The 16,626-nt window shown below is 42.6% G+C and overlaps 1 protein-coding gene across 1 annotated transcript in view; it reads left to right on the forward strand.

The window, feature by feature from the left end:
• The window catches only part of RP1 (RP1 axonemal microtubule associated), a 729,254-nt gene that overhangs the window by 610,617 nt on the left and 102,011 nt on the right, over positions 1 to 16,626 (forward strand). The window contains exon 48 of the mRNA XM_077271713.1: positions 2,334 to 2,476. Within this exon, the coding sequence (XP_077127828.1) occupies positions 2,334 to 2,476 (143 nt within the window). The remainder of the gene's footprint in view (positions 1 to 2,333; positions 2,477 to 16,626) is intronic.

The raw sequence follows: 16,626 nt of genomic DNA on the forward strand, positions 1-16,626 counted from the left end.
AGTTTAAATCACCCCCCTTTCGCCCCAATCAAAATAAATCAATAAAAAAAACCAAAAACCTACACATATTTGGTATCGCCGCGTTCAGAATCGCCCGATCTATCAATTAAAAAAAAGCATTAACCTGATCGCTAAATGGCGTAATGAGAAAAAAATTCGAAACGCCAGATTTACGTTTTTTTGGTCGCCACGACATTGCATTAAAATGCAATAACGGGCGATCAAAAGAACGTATCTACACCAAAATGCTATCATTAAAAATGCCAGCTCGGCACGCAAAAAATAAGCCCTCACCTGACCCCAGATCACGAAAAATGGAGACGCTACGAGTATCGGAAAATGGCGCAATTTTGTTTTGTTTTGTTTTTTGCAAAGTTTGGAATTTTTTTTCACCACTTAGGTGAAAAATAACCTAGTCATGTTAGGTGTCTATGAACTCGTAGTGACCTGGAGAATCATAATGGCAGGTCAGTTTTAGCATTTAGTGAACCTAGCAAAATAGGCAAGCAAAAAACAAGTGTGGGATTGCACTTTTTTTGCAATTTCACTGCACTTGGAATTTTTTTCCCGTTTTCTAGTACATGACATGCTAAAACCAATGATGTCGTTCAAAAGTACAACTCGTCCCGCAAAAAATAAGCCCTCACATGGCCAAATTGACGGAAAAATAAAAAAGTTATGGCTCTGGGAAGGAGGGGAGCGAAAAACGAAAACGGAAAAACGGAAAAAGCTCCGGGGGTGAAGGGGTTAAATAGCAGGAAATCCGTGAAAAATCCGCAAAATTAATGAACATGCTGCGTTTTTTTACCGCGATGCATTTTTTTCACTGAAAAAAATGCAACATGTGCACAAAAATTGCGGATTGCATTCTATTAATAGGATGCTTAATGGATGCGTTTTTTTCGCGGTTTTATCGCGAAAAATCTGGAACGTGTGCACACAGCCTAAAGGTTAACTATCATTTTAATTTTTATTTCATAAATGAATAGTACCCATGAAAATAAAGAACTTTGTAATAAATAAAAAAAAATCTGCTTCTTTCTTTATCGGGACTGATCATTCATTTTCAAAACTCTGAAATCCTGTATTCAGTGAAGACAGATTTTTACATTACTAAGAGAGGAGAAGGAGGGAAGATCTACAGACAGAGCTCCTCCAAATCTCATCTATATAGAATCTTATCAGTAGCAGCCGCCATCTCTTATCCCAGTAAGGCCTCTTTCACACTAGCGTCGTACTCGGCCCATCGCAGAGCGTCGGGCCGACGTACCGACGCTAGCAGTGAATGCGCCGCACAACGGGTGCAGCGGATGCTGTTTTTCCACGCATCCGCTGCCCCATTGTGAGGTGTGGGGAGGTGGGGGCGGAGTTCCGGCAGCGCATGCGTGGTCGGAAATGGCGGTCCGTCGGTGGCAAACAACGTTACATGGAACGTTTTTTGCAGCCGATGGTCCGCCACAACACGGCGCAACCGTCGCACGATGGTTGCGACGTGTGGCAAAGCGTCGCAATGCGACGCTAATGCAAATCAATGGTGAAAAAACGCATCCTGCAAGCACTTTTGCAGGATGCGTTTTTTCAACCAAACGACGCATAGCAACGTGCAGTGCACGACGCTAGTGTGAAAGAGGCCTAATGGAAAAATCTGTCTTCACTGAATAAAGATTTTACCAGGGAACTGAGAGTTTTTGAAAATGATGCGTCCGGATAACATATATTGAAACGTTTCTTATTTTTACATGTACTGTTGATTTATGAAATAAAAATCAATTAAATGGCTGCTCTTTAAAGGTTTGGGGTAGATTAAGGATAGCCAGGGCCACTCCCAAAAACATCATGTGACATGTCACGTGATATATTGGGTGTTTGGGGGAAGGACCACGCACTCTAAATTGCCTGGAACCCTGGCTGTTGATGGGTGAATTTTATGTAGGGTTTTAGGGACAGCAAGGGAAAGTCTACGTTGACTTGGGCACCACAACTTTTGTAGCTTCTAGGTGCCAACCTCTGCAGCAAGGCAGTGCCAGACAATAGAGCTGCTTAGTGACAAATTCTTTGTCTCCCATCAAACCTATATCCTTCAATAAGTTGTTTATATCTGGTCTTGTGTGTGTATATGTTAGTTTTCCTTTTTATACATATCTAATAAAATTAGTGTTTTACCCTTAATGAAGGGAATTTTTCTGATACTAGTGAGCACCTTTTAATTTTTTCCCCATATATACTTTTCATACGTTAAGGTATCGTACAAATCTGAAATTAACTTGTATTTCTGACCACGAAAGAAAGAATATCAATAATGCTGAAAAATAATATTTTTTTGATTTTCACAGTAAAGTCCTATAAAATTTCTATCGCCATCGGTCAAGTTCCAAAGCCAGCTACAGACACAGATTTGTTTATTACCTTGTCTGGAACGATGGGCAACACTGCAAGAAGAAAGGTTAAATGCAAACGGAAAGCATTGTCTTCTAAGGTATAATGTTTTAATTAAATTAATAATTCAGGTTTCCATAAAAAGTTAACAATGGGTAGTAATAATGGTCTTTCAGCAGAACAAAGTGCCTCATTCATGTTTACCCAATGAAAGCGATGTAAAGCATTTGTGGCTTTAGTCCCATCAATTACCGTCCATAATGCATTGGCACATTTAACAAATCACCGACAAACAACAAATGCCTGACTTAATAAAAACCAATTTTTCATTTTTATCCATCACTTCAATAAAACACATGGAAATAGATAAAAAGCACAAGCAAGGAGGACATAAAAAAACACCACGATGGGCACAAAAAATTACAGGAGATCTTCTTAATGCCATTTTCGTTTTGCCTTCCACCTGTTGCACTTTTCTTGTTACAGGCATGTTTAACCAGTTCATGACCAGGCCATTTACCCTCATTCCTGACCAGCCATATTTTGGGTTATTTTTATACTTGCAGTTTAAAGAGATGTACATTTTTTTTCTCATTCAGATGTTCAAATCATTATTGCATCTTTTTTTTATGATATGCGTGGCTTAAATTGTTTTGTTATTTTTCCCATTTTTCTCCATGTTCTGGGGTGATATCAGAGGAAAATAAAGGAAATACAAGTCTGTTTTTCACTTCTTTTTTTTTGCCAAAGAACCACTGAAATACATTTTAAAATATTTTCACTATCAATTGTTTGTTTTTAAACTATTTTTTCCTACTTTTTATTTATTCATGTATTTTTTTTGCTATTTTATATATTGTGTCCCCAATAAGATTATAAAAGACCATTGATGGGACGTTACTATATTTACAGACGTTATTATTTATTTGATTATCCCTGTAACTGGGGATGATATATCAGTCCCAGTTACAGAGGAAATGCAGCCTCCTGGCTGCATAGCAGGGCTGAATGGGACTTCTAGGACCAAGCAGCTTCTGTTCCCTCCCTTCACTTAGTGATGACAGAACTGATGGGTTCGTCGGAGGACACCGTTAGCGCTTCCTGTTTCTGTATACAGAGTTCTTGTTTGATGCTATGTATATAGCAATTGGGAAGGCAAAGACGGTATCAAACCATCTCTGCCTTCTCTATGTGAAGTCCAGCTATGTCTAGCAGCTGGCTCCCTGCTCCCACAGCTGCACGATGTTGTGCAATTGCTCTACTAAGTAGTGATGTTTTAGAATATCACTGCAGAGAAGAAGGCCGACTGCCTGGAGATTCATCATCACCTATGGGCATCCTGGAAGTAGTTAATGAATGAGACATGCAATTAAGCATATGCATTTATGTGTATTTACCCAGGTTTCAGGACATACTCCTACGGATGTAGCATTTCTTCACATAACACACATACCATAATGTAGCAAGTTATCATGGGGCAAAAAAGTGTAATTTGACACCTAAAGTAACATGCTCAATGGATTTTGCTCTATTAAAATGAGCTATACTTTGCATTAATTAATAATAAAGGTTAACATAAGGAACCTTGTAATATATCTTCTTTCCCCATATATTCCCGTTCTGGCTGCATTCTGAACGTATACGCTCAGAAACAAACATTCCATCTTGCTCAGACAGGATGGCTATATGTTCCTACGATGAGTATTATGGGTGTAGCAACGTGTAACGAGTTATATAGTGCTATATCTGTATGTCAGTATTTCTAGTCACCTGCATTATATTTTTTCTACTAGCTGTACAATCAAATGTCAGACTTGCTTTTTACTCCTTTCTATGTTTGGATTTTTTAAGTATCTTTGGATTTTTTAAGTGATTCATTAATAAAGATTAAATTTGTTTATTATTAATGAAGCACTCCTCCAATCAATGTTTTTATTCTCTTTGCAATCATCATATTATATAGCACTATGTACTTACAATTGCTCATTTTGCCTTTCTACCCAGCTAAAATTATTCTCTTTTCCAGTAGATCTATGACCTCCCGTGATTAAAAACTGACTAGCTGAATCATGCTAAGCCCTATGTAAAAAAAAAGTGGGTACATTTTCCCTGTAAAAGTCATGATTCACTGCAAATGTCCCTAGCAGAGGGAGGAGCAGAGCAGCTGGGTCAGGAGTTGCAGGTGGGGAATGATAGATGCAGGGACAAGAGACATCCTATTTCTACATAGAACAGAGAAAAGAGAACAATTAGCTGGGTAGAAAGGCAAAATGAGCAATTGTAAGTACACAGTGCTATATAATGTGATGATTGCGATATAATAAGAGGATAAAACTTTGATGGGAGAGTTTCTTTATGTCCGGCGTTTGTTCCTTGCTGGTGATTTATGAAATGATAGCTTTGTGAGATTACTAAAAGGAATCTGTCACCCCCTGGGACCCTCTTAAGCTATTACTATGGGTATACAGCAAAGGCGTAGCTAGGGTTTTGGTTCAGGTGGGGGCGAAGCTTCTGAGTGGGCCCCTAACTAGGTAACCTTCATTACAATTCGGTGACGTGACATAATAGTGGAGAAGAAACTCAGCAGATGATTGCGCTATTACTAAAGATAATTATAATCTCTATATACGACCAACATGGATATTACCGCCATATGGTCAGTGGTAGATACCAGCCCTACAGAACATGTAAGAGATCACAGCACAGTTACAGATAATGTCTTCCTCTTACCAAACTCTCCTCACTCCACTCTGTCCTGAATGCTGCTGCCAGGATCATATTCCTCACCAACCGTTACACCGATGCCTCTACCTTGTGCCAGTCATTACACTGGCTACCCATCAACTCCAGAATCCAGTACAAAACTACTACCCTCATCCACAAAGCACTCCATGGCTCAGCACCACCCTACATCTCCTCTCTGGTCTCAGTCTACCACCCTACCTGTGCTCTCCGCTCTGCTAATGACCTCAGGTTAGCATCCTCAATAATCAGAACCTCCCACTCCCGTCTCCAAGACTTTACACGTGCTGCGCTGATTCTTTGGAATGCATTACCTAGGTTAATACGATTAATCCCCAATCCCCACAGTTTTAAGCGTGCCCTAAAAACTCATTTGTTCAGACTGGCCTACCGCCTCAATGCATTAACCTAACTATCCCTGTGTGGCCCAATAAAAAAAAAAAAAAAAAAAACATAATCAGGTTCCTCTCATCATTGTTCTCACTTTATGCAGTTAATAGCACTCTGTGTCTGTACTGCTACATACTTAGGCAGTTAACTGGTTCATGCAGCTTTACATGAACACCCAAGCCTTACACTATGGCTGGTCCAAATAACTAAAGCAATTGTTACCATCCACCTCTCGTGTCTCCCCTTTTCCTCATAGTTTGTAAGCTTGCGAGCAAGGCCCTCATTCCTACTGGTATCTGTTTTGAACTGTGATTTTTGTTATGCTGTAATGTCTATTGTCTGTACAAGTCCCCTCTATAATTTGTAAAGCGCTGCGGAATATGTTGGCGCTATATAAATAAAAATTATTATTATTATTATAATAATGTCTTACTGCTGATGTTCTCTGATGGAATCCTTCACTTTTCCCGTCTTTTCCATCTGGCCCAGACCGACATGACAACTTCTTCCAGCCAGGACTCGTCTACAGAGAATATAACTAAGACACATTTCTCTTCTCATATTCCAGACCCATCACCATCTATTCCCAACCAGCATAAACTGCTCATCCTGCTGATATCCCAATACTGAGCCTCTGTTGCCGTATGTGTCCCTATTACTGCACCTGATACCCCAATACTGAGCCGCTGCTGCCGTATGTGTCCCTATTAGTGTTGAGCGATACCTTCCGATATGCAAAGGTATCGGTGTCGGATTGGATCGGCCGATACCCAAAAAATATCGGATATTGCCGATACTGATACCCGATACCAATGCATATCAATGGGACACAAAATATCAGAATGGTTCCCAGGGTCTGAAGGAGAGGAAACTCTCCTTCAGGCCCTGGGATCCATATTCATGTATAAAATAAAGAATAAAAATAAAAAATATTGATATACTCACCCCTCGGACGGCCCCTGGCTCTCACCGGTCCAAGAGTCTGCCTCCGTTCCTAAGAATGCAGAGTTAAGGACCTTCGATGACGTCGCGGCTTGTGAATGGTCGCGTGACCGCTCATGTGACCGCTCACGCGACCAATCACAAGCCGCGACGTCATCGCAGGTCCTATACTCACTGCATTCTTAAGAACGGAGGCTGCCGGTTACATCGCTAAGGGTCCGCCGGAGGGGTGAGTATATCCATATTTTTTATTTTTATTCGTTATTTTTTACATGAATATGGATCCCAGGTCCTGAAGGAGAGTCTCCTCTCCTCCAGACCCTGGGAACCATACACTGGGAACTTCCGATTCCGATTTCCGATATCACAAAAATGTCGGAACTCGGTATCGGAATTCCGATACAGCAAATATCGGCCGATACCCGATACTTGCGGTATCGGAATGCTCAACACTAGTCCCTATTACTGCACCTGATACCCCAATACTGAGCCACTGCTGCCGTATGTGTCCCTATTACTGCACCTGATACCCCAATACTGAGCTGCTGCTGCCATATGTGTCCCTATTACTGCCCCTGATACCCCAATACTAAGCCGCTGCTGCCATATGTGTCCCTATTACAGCACCTGATACCCCAATACTAAGCCGCTGCTGCCGTATGTGACCCTATTACTGCACCTGCTGTGTGGTTCTATGTGCCTTCTAAATTCTAAAGCAACCCTCTAGAATATAGTAATGCCGGTTGCAAGTGCCCTAGAAAACAGTGCCCACATTTTGCTCCCTAGAAAGTAATATTGCCATGTGTGCCCCTTTGATAGCCACAGTAACCTGAGTTCCCACTTTACATTTAATAATGTCCCGAGTCTTCCCCCCTGTACAGCTCCCCTATGCAGTATAATGCCCCCTCACTGTATAGAACCATCCACACAGTATACTGACCCCTTAGTAGCCCCCAAACTGTTTGATGGTCCAACACTGTATGATGGCCCCTTCACTGTAATCTCCACACTGTATGATGGCCCACTAGATGGCTTCCATATAGTATAATGCACCAGATCATCCTAAATATAGTATAATGCACTCCCCATAGGTCTCCATATAGTATAATGCACTCCCCATAAGCCTCCATATAGTATAATGCACTCCCCATAGGACTACATATAGTATAATGCACTCCCTATAGGACTCCATATAGTATAATGCACTCCCCATAGGCCTACTCTATAGCACAAGACAGCACCCCCATAGACAGACCCTGTAGTATAAGACAGCACCCCATAGGCAGACCCTGTATTATAAGGCAGCACCCCATAGGCAGATTCTGAAGTATAAGGCAGCACCCATATAGGAAGACCATGTAGTATAAGGCAGCCCCCCATAGGCAGACTCTAGTAAAAGGCAGCACCCCATAGGCAGACCCTGTAGTATAAGGCAGCACCCCATAGGCAGACTCTAGTAAAAGGCAGCACCCCATAGGCAGACCCTGTAGTAAAAGGCAGTACCCCCATAGGCAGATCCTGAAGTATAAGGCAGCCCCCCTATAGGCAGATCCTGAAGTATAAGGCAGCACCCTTATAGGCAGATCCTGAAGTATAAGGCAGCACCCCTATAGGCAGATCCTGAAGTATAAGGCAGCCCCCCTATAGGCAGATTCTGAAGTATAAGGCAGCACCCCTATAGGCAGAACCTGTAGTTTAACCCCTTCCTGACGTCGGACGGGATAGTGCGTCCGACGTAAGGTCCCTTGCTTTGATGCAGGGCTCCGCGGTGAGCCCGCATCAAAGCCGGGACATGTCAGCTGTTTTGAACAGCTGACATGTGCCCGCAATAGCGGCGGGTGAAATCGCGATTTACCCGCCGCTATTAACTAGTTAAATGCCGCTGTCAAACGCAGACAGCGGCATTTAACTACCGCATCCGGCCGGGCGGCCGGAAATGACATAATCGCCGACCCCGTCACATGATCGGGGGTCGGCGATGCTTCAGTATTGTAACCATAGAGGTCCTTGAGACCTCTATGGTTACTGATCGCCGGTAGCTGTGAGCGCCACCCTGTGGTCGGCGCTCACAGCACACCTGATTTTCTGCTGCATAACAGCGATCTGATGATCGCTGTTATGTAGCAGAGGCGATCGAGTTGTGCCTGCTTCTAGCCTCCCATGGAGGCTATTGAAGCATGGCAAAAGTAAAAAAAAAAAGTAAAAAAAATGTAAAAAAAATAAAAAAAAACATAAAAGTTTAAATCACCCCCCTTTCGCCCCAATCAAAATAAATCAATAAAAAAAATCAAACCTACACATATTTGGTATCGCCGCGTTCAGAATCGCCCGATCTATCAATAAAAAAAAAGCATTAACCTGATCGCTAAACGGCGTAATGAGAAAAAAATCCGAAACACCAGAATTACATTTTTTTGGTCGCCATGACATTGCATTAAAATGCAATAACGGGCGATCAAAGGAACGTATCTGCACCAAAATGGTATCATTAAAAACGCCAGCTCAGTACGCAAAAAATAAGCCCTCAACTGACCCCAGATCATGAAAAATGGAGACGCTACGAGTATCGGAAAATGGTGCAATTTTTTATTATTTTTTTTAGCAAAGTTTGGAATTTTTTTTCACCACTAAGGTAAAAAATAACCTAGCCATGTTAGGTGTCTATGAACTCGTAATGACCTGAAGAATCATAATGGCAGGTCAGTTTTAGCATTTAGTGAACCTAGCAAAAAAGCCAAGCAAAAAACAAGTGTGGGATTGCACTTTTTTTGCAATTTCACCGCACTTGGAATTTTTTTCCCATTTTCTAGTACACGACATGGTAAAACCAATGATGTCTTTCAAAATACAACTTGTCCCGCAAAAAATAAGCCCTCACATAGCCAAATTGACGGAAAAATTAAAAAGTTATGGCTCTGGGAAGGAGGGGAGTGAAAAACGAATACGGAAAAACGGAAAATCCCACGGTCATGAAGGGGTTAAGGCAGTACCCCCATAGGCAGATTCTGAAGTATAAGGCAGCACCCATACAGGCAGATCCTGAAGTATAAGGCAGCCCCCATAGGCAGATCCTGAAGTATAAGGAAGCACCCCTATAGGCAGATCCTGAAGTATAAGGCAGCCCCCCTATAGGCAGATTCTGAAGTATAAGGCAGCACCCCTATAGGCAGATCCTGAAGTATAAGGCAGCCCCCTTATAGGCAGATTCTGAAGTATAAGGCAGCACCCCTATAGGCAGATCCTGAAGTATAAGGCAGCCCCCTATAGGCAGATTCTGAAGTATAAGGCAGCACCCCAATAGGCAGATCCTGAAGTATAAGGCAGCACTCTTATAGGCAGATCCTGAAGTATAAGGCAGCCCCCATAAATAAAACAATAAATAAATACTCACCTCTCTTCCTCCTTGTTCCAGTGGTGCTCCGACCTCCCGCTCATCTTCTGACAGCAGGCGCCAGGTGGTGATGTCATCGAGCCCACTGTCAGCGTCGGCATTGGTGACGCCAGACGCTTACAGCAGGGGATGATGGGAGAAGTAGGGCAGCGCAGCACTCCTTCCCTCATCAGTGCGGTGAAGGGTGGGGGGCCCAATACTGGCACCGGGTCCCCCCGGCCTGCTCAGGGGCCCCATAGCAGGCGGCAGAGCAGGGAGATCGATTCTCCCTGCTCTGCTGCAGAAGGTAACTGATACAGTTACAGTAGCGCAGCTCCGGGTGGGCCCCCTCTGAGCTCTGGGCCCAGGGCGATGGCCCACCCTGCCCCCCCCAGTAGCTACGCTACTGGTATAAAGGTGATAGAATGGTTAAACTAGTCTTACCTGTATGACTCATAGATGTGGTCTAGATGATGAGAAATGCACGTGTAATCTATTATGCTAATGATTCCTTCCAGGCTTCGGGGCGTGGGGTGCCTGGAAGAAATCTCTGCCTCCTGTCTTCATTACAATACCACCCCCTCCCATGGACGTCACACTTCCCTGTGACGTGTAGTTGTAGTGCCGTAATCCCGTGCATGCGCCATGCACTTGCGCGGTTATGAGTACCTTATCTGCCCTTCTATGGACAATATCTTCATCCCGCTTCTGTGCAGGTGCTGGCGAGTCACTGCACAGTAGGAGTGACTAGCCTGCACAAAGGCATACAGGTAAGAGTAGTTTAACCATTCTATTTTCTGTATGCCCATAGCAATAGCTCAAGAGATTCCCTTTAATTACTGTTTATTGCATGCATTAGGTAAAAGTAATTTGGGACACACCATGTACTCTGTTTTTTCTCCCTAGTTTGGGATGAATACTTAAATATTTTGCTTAGTGAAAGAAGACGCCATCTCATCGCCAATCTATCTAATAAAAGCTTCTCTAAGAAAAGCCTTATGGACAGGTCAGGTGTCTAAAGCTAGAAATATAGCATGTGTCTTTCAGCTTAGATTTATTTAATCAAAAGTAGTTATTTAGTTTTCTGCGCACCAAAATAGAAGTAAACAGCTGTAATATCTTCAGCCGAGGACTTCAGGATTTGAAAATGCTGATGTTTCCTAATCAGCCACGAAGAATGCCGAATGATGTTAATTAGTAATTTTGTTCTCTAAAGTAAATGATATGGCTTTAACTCACATCATGATGCTTAAGCAATTCTGCGATTCTTCTTGAATATGCCAGAAAGGCGTGCTTAAAACAAAAGCCAACCTGTCAGGGTATCCTCTTCTACATTCTTCATTGGTCTATCAGCTTGGTTGCTTGTTTCATTATTATGTTGCTCTTGTTATAAGTCAAAGGTGATCATAATTTTGCTACAAAATCCCTTCCCATACTTATTTTCAATGCCTGAACCTCTCTAGCATATTAAAGGGTTATTCCCAAAATAACAAGTTATTTCCTATACTTGAATAACTTGCTAATCACTGAGGAGCCAACTGCCGACCTCCAGCGATCCCAAGAATGGGACTTTGAAACCCCCGGCGATTTGCCCAAACAGTAGTTTCTGACCACAAATGAGGTATTTCTGCATTCAGGAGAAATTGCTTAACAAATTTCAGGGTCCCATTTTAGCTTGTAGCCTTTGTAGAACTAAAATTTAAGGTTAAAACAAACATTTCAGTGGTAAAAATGTAATGTTTCTTTCTTCATGGCCCATTGGTGTAAAATTCCTTAAAACACCTGTATTGTTAACATGCTCACTGCACCACTAGAGTGTAGTTTGTTAAATGGGATCACTTTGGGGGGAGTTTTGCTGTCCTGGCAACTTGAGGGCTCTGCTAATGTGAAGTAAGGCTCACAATCATTCCACCAAAATCTGCACACCAAAATGTGTTCCTTTCCATCTGAGCTTTGTAGTGTTCACGAGCAGCAGTTAGTGCCCACATATAGCATACTCAGGAGAAACTAGGTAACAAATTATGGGGTTGACTTCCCGCTTTACCCTTTGTGATAATCAAAATATGAACCTAAAGCAATATTTTAGTAGGAAAAATGTTATTTTTCATTTTCACTGCTTTATTAAATTTTGCAAATCACCTGTGGGCACATTGTGCTCACTACACACCCTGACAGAGGCCATAGCCGAAACACGCGTCGGGGGGGATGTTATTTTTGCAGGGAGAAAGCATGCCAGTTACCGCAGTGACAATTTATACAAGTGCTGGCATTATACTATTATGTATAATTGACTTCCCATTATACACCGTACTTTACTAATTCTGGGTGTGCACTCCTCTATTCATGAATCTTTGTATTCTTAGTGTTACCTTCCTGATCCTTAATAAAGGATGATTATATTTTAATATATATTTTTGTTTATACTGGGCTTTTATGGTCAGTCAGTTTTTTGTCCTCCTTCCTATTGTTATTATACCGACTGTCCATGTTTTTGCCATCACTGTACTGTGCACCACTTGGAGGTGGAATTATTTATTTATATATAATTATTCACCACATTAATTTTGTCACACCCATTTGCTAATTTCCTTACTTCTTCTTACCTAGATGGAGTTATGTAGTTTCCAAAATGGGGTCACATGTGGGGGTTTCTGGTACTTTGCGAACTCTTCAAATGCGACATGGCATCTACAATCTCTTCCAGCCAAACTTACGCACCAAAAGTTAAATAGTGGTCCTTCCTTTCTGAGTTCTTCGATTTGGCCAAATGATAGTTTCCAACCACATTTTGAGTATCGGGTAACTTTTTCCAGTTACCCTTGTGAAAATGAAATAGTAGAGAGAAACATAATTTTTCATTTCCACGTTATAAATTCGATGAAGTACCTGTGGGTTCATAATACTCAAAACACCCACAGATGAATTCCTTGAGGGTAGTAGTTTCAAAAATGCTGTTACTTCTGGTAGAACTCTGCTGTTTTAGCATTTTGGGGGCTTTTCAAATGCAATATGGTGTCCAAAATCTACTCCAGACAAAATTGCAGCCAAATAAATAGTGCTCCGTCCCTTCTGAGCCCTATGGTGTGCCCAAACAATAGTTTCTGTCTACATATGGGGTATCTGCTCATTTAGGAGAAACTGTACAACAAATTGTTCCCTTTTTTATTACTCTTGTGACAATGACAAAATTAGAGCTAAAATAACACTCTTGGGGGGAGGGGGAATAACAGTAATTTTTTTCATTCCCTTAGAATTAATTCCTAAAGAGATAACAAACTTTGTGAATGCTTTTTTTATTACTTTGAGAGGTGCAGCTTAAAATGCAGTCTTTTGGGGTTTTTTTCTAACTTATACATCCCTGAAAGTTTCTTCAGAAGTAAAGCATTCCTTAAAAAGATAGCTTTTGTAAATTTAAAAAAATGTCTGGACTGAAATCATGACTATTAAGTAAAAATATTCAAAGTTTATTAAGTACAAATATGAAATGTTGGTAAAATCCAAAGTATAGATACAAAGACACATTGGTGGGCAAGTAACTGAAGGGACCCAAAAACAAAGTTTTCTCCTTGGCCCATGACAGCTCCACGGAGAGAGGGGATCCACCCATCAGGCCAGGAAACCTACAGATAAAAAGGGCGGTACCTCTCTCCCACATCAGTTGATTTCCTGTCCCTGATGGGGAACCTACAGTCGACATACAAGGAACATACCTGAGGATCATCATGGGATGCCAGGCCTGGCCAGACCGATCCAGGCAGCGGGGGTTCCCTGCCTTGGCTGATGCGGTATCCTGAGGTGCTACCACTGAGGTCAGTGGGCCTTTAGGGTTTGTGGGGTGAGGCAGCAGAGAAGAGGATTGCCGCATGCTGCCTCTCCCAGAATCTTCTCCAGCCCAGGTACAAGCAACCACTGAGGCTGAGACCAGGGGATGCCAGGCCCGGCTAGACAAATCCAGGAGAGGTCCCCTGCTGTGGCCGATGCGGTATCCTGAGGCACCACCGATGAGGTCAGTAAGTCTTTAGGGTGTGTGGAGAGAGGCAGCAGAGAAGAGGATCGCTGCATGCTGCCTGTCCCAGAATCTTCTTCAGCCCGGGTACAAGTAGCCGATGAGAGGCTGGTACCGGCGGACTCGCTCCCGGCACTTCCGGGTGTAGGTACGCACTCATGGCGTGGGCCAAGGAGCAAAGATCATAAATTTTGATAAAATTATCAATTTTATAAATATTGGCAGTTAACAGTACAATATAGAATCATGGATTATAATAGTATTATGGGTCATGATATCAGAGAAACCACAGGCATAACTATCAAATGGGAGCTTATGAGATATGCTTGTCTTCATATATCAATATAATAACTATACTGCATCCAATCATATTATTATGTTGTAAATGTGCTGAAAAAACAGCAACAAAAAATAATAAAATGTATAGGCACTAGGAAAATAGTCCTTTTGCTTAAAGATAGTATTGCCCTAATATAGAATCATAAATGAATGCTAAAGCACCCATATCACATATCAATAGAATAATGTACTTGTGGTCATAATAAGTGGAATCGGCACTGCCAGAAAGAAAACACACGGAGGGCACGCAGGTGTCTTAGACGGTGCATTAGACGCGGGGGCAAGAAGCATGTTTAAACACAGGAAGCACTAAGAACACTGCTTCTAATGTTGGTTCTGGCAGGCTTCCCCATAGCCATGAGCGATCAGCATTTGGAAATGCAGACTGCAGGGTTGGTCATGGTCACCACAGCAGCAGCAGTGGCTGTCACAGCAGAAACAAAAACGAGCAGATCAACGGGACCCCTCCCATCACCAGGAGCATGGTAACAATGGGAGTAGGCATTCGGGTAGCTCATCCCAGCGCAGCAAGAACTCCAGTGTGGTGTTGAGCGCAAGTGAGAATCCATCTATAAAAGTGGTTACTCCTCCTAACCGGGTACCCTGTTGTGAACTCTATTTCTTGGCTCCCTCTTGTGGTCACAAGTGGTACTGTGTGAGTGCTGTCTTTCTGCAGGTTTGTGACTGGCATCAGCTGTCTCGTTATCTGTGGGCTGGTTTTCTATTTAAGCTCACTTGGACTCTCAGTCTATGCCTGCTGTCGTTGTATTCAGTGCTATTCTGATTGCTCCTGTCTACATCCGTTATCAGTCTCTCCATGAGAAGCTAAGTTCTGTTTGCTTATTCTTGCTCATCTATGTTCAATATGTTTCCTAGAATATTATGAGTTTTGTCCAGCTTGCTAATATGTGATTTCTCTGCTTGCTGGTAGCTCTGGGGTGCTGAGTTGCTCCCCCCACATCGTTAGTTGGTGTGGGGGTTCTCGCATTCTCTGCGTGGATATTTTTGTATAGGGTTTTTTTACTGACCGCACAGATCCCTTACTATTTTCTGCTATCTAGTGTTAGCGGGCCTCATTTGCTTAACCTGTTTCATCTCTGCGTTTGTCTTTTCCTCTTAACTCACCGTTATTATTTGTGGGGGGCTGTTCTGTATCTTTGGGGTTATTTCTCTGAGGCAAGTGAGGTCTTACTTTATCTCTAGGGGTAGTCAGTTTCTCAGGCCGTGAAGAGACGTCTAGGATTTCAGGAAACGTTCCACGGCTACCTTTAGTGTGTTTGGTTAGGATCAGGTTTGCGGTCAGTCCAGTTACCACATCCCCAGAGCTTGTCCTATTATCTCTGACTTAGCTGGTTAGATTTGTGATCCTAAGCCACTGGGATCATAACAGTACAGCAGGCCAGAAAAGTGTTTAATGCATCGCAGAAGTGGGATAAGAGAAGTCCTGAGTACAATTTTTTTTTTTTCCTCTCCCTTTGCGGCAGTCTGTCCAGCTTCTCTCATCCCCTTAATCTCTGGGTGGCTTTGAGTTCAGCTGCAGACATGGATATTCAGAGTCTGACTTCTAGTGTGGATCATCTTGCTGCAAGGGTGCAAAGCATTCAGGATTTTGTTGTTCACAGTCCTATGTCTGAGCCTAAAGTACCTATTCCTGAGTTGTTTTCTGGAGATAGATCTCGAATTCTGAATTTTAAGAATAATTGTAAATTATTTCTTTCTTTGAGACCTCGTTCCTCTGGTGATTCCGCTCAGCAAGTTAGAATTGTTATCTCCCTGTTACGTGGTGACCCTCAAGATTGGGCTTTCTCCCTGGCGCCGGGAGATCCTGCATTGCTGAATGTGGATGCGTTTTTTCTGGCGCTTGGACTGCTTTATGAGGAACCTAATCTTGAGAACCAGGCAGAAAAGGCCTTGCTGGCTCTCTCTCAGGGCCAGGATGAAGCTGAGGTGTATTGTCAAAAATTTCGGAAATGGTCGGTGCTTACTCAATGGAATGAGTGTGCCCTGGCTGCAAATTTCAGAGAAGGTCTTTCTGAAGCCATTAAGAATGTTATGGTGGGGTTCCCCACGCCTGCAAGTCTGAATGACTCAATGGCTTTGGCCATTCAGATTGATCGGCGTTTGCGGGAGCGCAAATCTGCGCACCATCTGGCGGTGTTTTCTGAACAGAGACCTGAGTCTATGCAATGTGACCGAATTCTGACCAGAATTGAGCGGCAAAATCATAGACGTCAAAATGGGTTGTGCTTTTACTGTGGTGATTCAACTCATGTTATCTCAGCATGCTCTAAGCGCGTAAAAAAGATTGCTAAATCTGTCACCGTTGGTACTATACAGCCTAAATTCATTTTGTCTGTTACTTTAATTTGTTCTTTGTCATCCTACTCAGTTATGGCTTTTGTGGATTCAGGTGCTGCCCTGAACCTGATGGATTTGTCGTTTGCCAGGCGCTGTGGTTTTG

This window comes from Ranitomeya variabilis, chromosome 6 (assembly GCF_051348905.1).
Source record: "Ranitomeya variabilis isolate aRanVar5 chromosome 6, aRanVar5.hap1, whole genome shotgun sequence".
NCBI classification, from domain to species: domain Eukaryota; kingdom Metazoa; phylum Chordata; class Amphibia; order Anura; family Dendrobatidae; genus Ranitomeya; species Ranitomeya variabilis.